This window comes from Alosa pseudoharengus, unplaced genomic scaffold, assembly GCF_046254945.1.
Source record: "Alosa pseudoharengus isolate Yale_2024_CS ecotype anadromous, Long Island Sound unplaced genomic scaffold, YU_APseudo_1.1 YU_APseudo_1.1_scf_19, whole genome shotgun sequence".
Classification (NCBI taxonomy): domain Eukaryota; kingdom Metazoa; phylum Chordata; class Actinopteri; order Clupeiformes; family Clupeidae; genus Alosa; species Alosa pseudoharengus.
Window position 1 is genome coordinate 28,932,698 of NW_027468657.1, and position 5,000 is coordinate 28,937,697.

The 5,000-nt window shown below is 45.8% G+C and overlaps 1 protein-coding gene across 1 annotated transcript in view; it reads right to left on the bottom strand.

Moving 5' to 3' along the window:
* The window catches only part of drp2 (dystrophin related protein 2), a 64,593-nt gene that overhangs the window by 19,360 nt on the left and 40,233 nt on the right, over nucleotides 1–5,000 (bottom strand). The window contains exon 9 of the mRNA XM_076292956.1: nucleotides 275–349. Coding sequence (XP_076149071.1) covers nucleotides 275–349 — 75 coding nt within the window. The remainder of the gene's footprint in view (nucleotides 1–274; nucleotides 350–5,000) is intronic.

Below are 5,000 nucleotides of genomic sequence, written 5' to 3' on the forward strand. Positions count from 1 at the left end.
CATTATCCTCAGTAGGCCCTAAAACACGAGCAGCTCTCTCCCAGTAGCAGGCCTCTCAGTCGGGGCAGATGGAGATGAGGAGCGGGGGTACGTGACCGGGCTCCACAGACAGATCCCCTGGGGGCCGTGGCATTAGGAAAAGACTAATAGGAATAATGGAAGCGATGTGCGACGCGACGTATCTGCCATCAGCGGGGAGATGAGAGGAGCGGAGGGGAGGGGAGGGGAGGAGTGCGGAGGAGTGCGGAGGGGAGTGGACGGTGGTGTGACGTACGTCTCAGGGCCTTCTGCACGCGCCGGAGCTTCATGGCCGTCCGGTACGCCGAGAACTTGATGTTGTTCATGTCCGCTGAGAGAGAGAGAGAGAGAGAGAGAGAGAGTGAGAGAGAGAGAGAGAGTGAGAGAGAGATTGGAGAAGAGAGGTGGAGGAGAGGAAGAGTGAAGATGACAGAGACAGAGAGGGAGGTGAAGGGGGGGGGGCAGGTGGACAGGGGGACATTTTAACAACGCAAGTGGAGAGGACAGAGTGAGGGAGGAGATTTGGAGAGTGAGGACAACGAAGAGGCCCAAGAGAGAGGGGGGTGAACAGACAGAAAGACAAATGCCATGAGGGAAAACCAGAGAGAAAGAGAGAGAGAGAGAGAGAGAGAGAGAGAGATAGAGAGAGAGAGAGAGAGAGAGAAAATAGTCAGAGAGGAAAAACAAGCAAGCCACCAGACAGACACTACAGCATGAACCCATCACTCCATAACGCTCTCCATCTCAGCCCAGCTGACTGACCACACTGGCCCTAAATCCACTCTCTCATTAGCATAATCATTACCAGTAATGCGCCATGACTCATGTTCAGAGGAGGGGGGGGGGGCAGTGCTGAGTGTTATGGCTGGCTATGGTATGAGTGAGCTGTGTGTGTCTGTGTGTGTGTGTGTGTGTGTGTGTGTGTATGTGTCTGTGGGCTCTATCTTCCGTGCGGGCGCAATTGACTTTGTATACTCGCGCGTTTGTCTTTCCTATTTTGCAGTCAGCGCATATTGGAATTTTCCCTCCACAGGTACATGCCTGTAAATTAGGGAATTCGATTGCGCCCACGGGGGCGGTTCAGCGAAAAGACGGGGCGTGTTCCGGCGCAAACGTTCACTGTTGATATTTTGCAGTTTCAGAAAACAATTCCGCCACAGACCAGGAACTCCCTGGTCTAAAGTCTGTGGCGAAAATGCAGATGCTATTTTAAGGGCGCATGCATGACCACAGGCCTGCATGAATGAATGCGTTGCACACCAATCTACAGACACCTCCGTGCACAGACGGAAACATTCAAAGCCTTGATAATATTTGTCCATTTCCCGGTTTTGTTCGTGCATTGGTGACCTAAATATTTAGTAGCCTATATAGTACAACATCTACATGCAATATCTTTACAACAACGCCTAATTACGACCTATTAATCTGGACAACTTTATAGGCTACAGCCCTATAAAGGCTAAAGTTACTTTTAGTTTTGTTCCAATTTACCGTTGTGTAAGGTTTTAAGCACAAAGCTTTGCTATGTTCCCTCCATCCTTTCGTTATTTTCAAAAAACGTTTTATATCCATGATGGCCTTGAAGTCTTGAGTTAGTGAATTAGCTCAAATCAGCTTTTCATGTGCTGTTAACCAGCAACAGATAGTACAAGAAAGCAGCAAGTATGGTTACAATTTCTGTACAATTTCTGTAGTTGCTGCATCCATTCATTGTTATTCTCTCTCCTGCTCAAATAAATGTTGTGCGTGAATTAAGTTGATGATAACGTGTTTACAAACTCTGCTTTACAGAAAATATTGTAAATATCTACTGTCACGCAGTTAATGGGATACTGTGCAGAGTTGAAAGTTAGGTCAACTTAAACGAAGCCCTTGCTTGGCCGCCTGTGCTGCGCAACGCACACTTAGCTCCTCTCATCTATACAATGTAGTTCCCATTTCTGTAAACCATACATAATTTCAAAGAAAAATATTACCACTCGAGGGAAATCAGTGTGGTGTCCATGTGAAAAAATAGGCATAAATCTAGCGTACACATTTTCACGAATCACTGATGTGTTGATGACATAAATTAGGAAATGTTAGAGGACTTAAGGAGACGTGATGTTGAACTGCATGCCGATGCCATTTAACCCAAATGCCCCAGCGGCAGCACGGGAGAGAAGAGATTAACTGACAGAAGATATGCATTGTCTATAGAGAGGTAATGTTAGATTACATTGTACATTGCAAATATATCACCATGCATTCATAACCTCGTGATTCAGTGAGAATGATCCCAAAACATCGGAAAGTATGTCTTTGTGACAATTCTGTATTACATTTTGTCAAGAGGAAAAATCAATAGCTAACTGTTCCCAACTGAACAGTGATTATAGCGCTGTGAACGCTCCTGGCTGCGCCTGGCAAATACGCCACCATAATAGCAATCAGCTATGGAACAAGCGTGCCTGTTGTTAAAGGGAATGTGAGATGACGCTCTGATTGGTTTATTGCACGTTACGCCCAAACCACACCCATGATTAATGTAGCTACTTCAGACCACCCCATTTTAGATTTGCGTCGGGCGCAACAGTCAATATCCCGCCGGTAAAATAGCATCAGCGCCCAAGATCCGCCCACAAAGTCACTTGCGTTTTGCGCGAAGACACTTCCGTTTCAGACCATTAAAATAGGGCCCTGTATCTGTGTCTGTGTCTATGCATGTATGTATGTATGTATGTATGTATGTATTAGGGGTGTGAATCTCGAAAAAGACGATACAATTCGCATCTAGATACATGGGCACGATTTGATACAAGAAAAGATACATGTTTATAAAAAACGATTCAGTACGATTCGATGCGATTCGATGCAATTCGATGCAGTTCAAGAATGGAAAGCATTCTGCATTCTGAAATTGTATGTACTGTATGTGAATGTGTTGCAGTAGCGTGTGTCTGACAGTGGTGCTGTTTGGACACCCCAGTCAGAGGGGATTTATCTGGCTGTGTGATGGTGTTAAATCACTGGGTACTGAGGCACGGGCCGGCCGGGTTGCCCTGCGAGACGCATGGCGGCTGGGCAAGGCAATCAGACAGCCAGGGCAAGAGAGAGAGAGAGAGAGAGAGAGGGGGAGAGGGAGAGAGAGAGAGAGAGAGAGAGAGAGAGAGAGAGAGAGAGAGAGAGAGAGAGGGAGAGAGAGGAGGAGAGAGGGAGGGGAAGACATGCAGAGAGAGGGGAAGGGAGGGGAAGAGGGCCTGCAGGTTAATGGCAGTGCTGGAGTCGGACCCTCTGGCTGCTCCGACAGCACACACTTAATGAGCTACACCAGCACCAGTGCCGACAAGGGCCTGTGTGTGTGTGTGTGTGTGTGTGTGTGTGTGTGTGTGTGTGTGCGTGCGTGCGTGCGTGCGTGCGTGCGTGCGTGCGTGCGTGCGTGCGTGCATGCATGCGTGCGTGTGTGAGAGAGTGTGCGTGACAGAGAGTGATTTTTTTACTACAGTTTGGTTCTATTGCAGAAGCCATTACTGCCTATACTTAAAAGTGCAAAGTTGATACATGTTACACTGGTAGCTTTGTCAACAATGACTTTATTCATTCATGCCCATAAAGAATCATTTGATTTGATTTGAAACAGATCATGTCCGTCTGCATTCAGTGTGTATTTGGATACATGTATCTGTGTCTATATAATGTGTGTGTCTGTGAGGGTGAAATGTCTCTATGCAAGAGCTATGGGAGCTACGTGTGTATATGGGTATGTATGCACTAGATAAGTGACTAAGTACAACAGTGTATGTATGTGTGTGTGTGTGTGTGTGTTTCCGTTGTCCGGTAATTACCGACATTGGCCGGAAAAAAAATTAAATGTCCGACAAAATTAAATCTCCGATTGTCCGATTGAAATTGGCTAATAATCCCGTCACCTAACGCAATCTGAATTTGAGAATTAAGCCTTAATATGTAGGCCTAAACCTATATTATACGTCCTCTGGCTATGTTTTTAAATGAACAGGCTCTACCGTTTGAACGTTATTAAACAACACGCATAACCTATGCTGCATTTCAAATAGAAGCGCACGCTTAAAACGTCCATGTTAAACAACGAACAAATGAGAGGCGGTTCAAACATGGCCAGGCCCAGGCAGACTAGCCTTAAACGTTTTTTCAGAGGCCAGACGCGATGGATGATGATAAATTGGTAACGTCTGAAGCCTCAGATGTCCGGTCAACTCCACCACCACCAGATAAAAAGCAGAAGTGTCGGGCGTATCTGTCGGAATCAGTGACATTGGAAGTGGAGTTGCGGGGGGTGCGGCCGCTCCAAGACACTGTCATTCTCCGTGTACATTAGACATGCAAAGTGTTCTTTACCCAAAGCATACAGTAGGTTTATGCGTTCTCTGTCTATGATCTGCAGGGTTAGGGCCTCCTCGACGAGGCGATTACTGGTCCGCGGATAATTTCTGGCACAATTAAACGGTATCATTGAACCGCGGCCGAAAGAAAAAGAAACTAAACATTTCCCAGAATAGGAAACATTTCTTAATTTATTGTTATAAAATAAAGAGGCATAGCATTAGGGGGTAGTGGTGTGAGCGCTCATTCTTGTGCACATCTGTGTAAGTTAAACAGTCACCACTGAGATACGTGGGTAGCAGCAACAAACAATGTAGCCTTTTTAAAACAATGAATGAAGCGGACTCTTGCTGTCCATGAAAAGATACTGGCTAGATCTTGTTAGGCATGTTTAAGTTAGTCTAATGAACATGTTGCATTCTATACAGATTATGTAATTCTTTAAGCTACATAGCCTGTCTCCAGTTTTCCTCAGTTTGACTAATTAAGAAGGGATAATAGGATATTTGACCGGCATATCATCAAAATGTCCGGAAAACGAAACCTCTGCCGGTCACTTTGACCGGCACCATTTTTTTCTAGCGGAAACTCTGGTGTGTGTGTGTGTGTGTGTGTGTGTGTGTGTGTGTGTGTGTGTG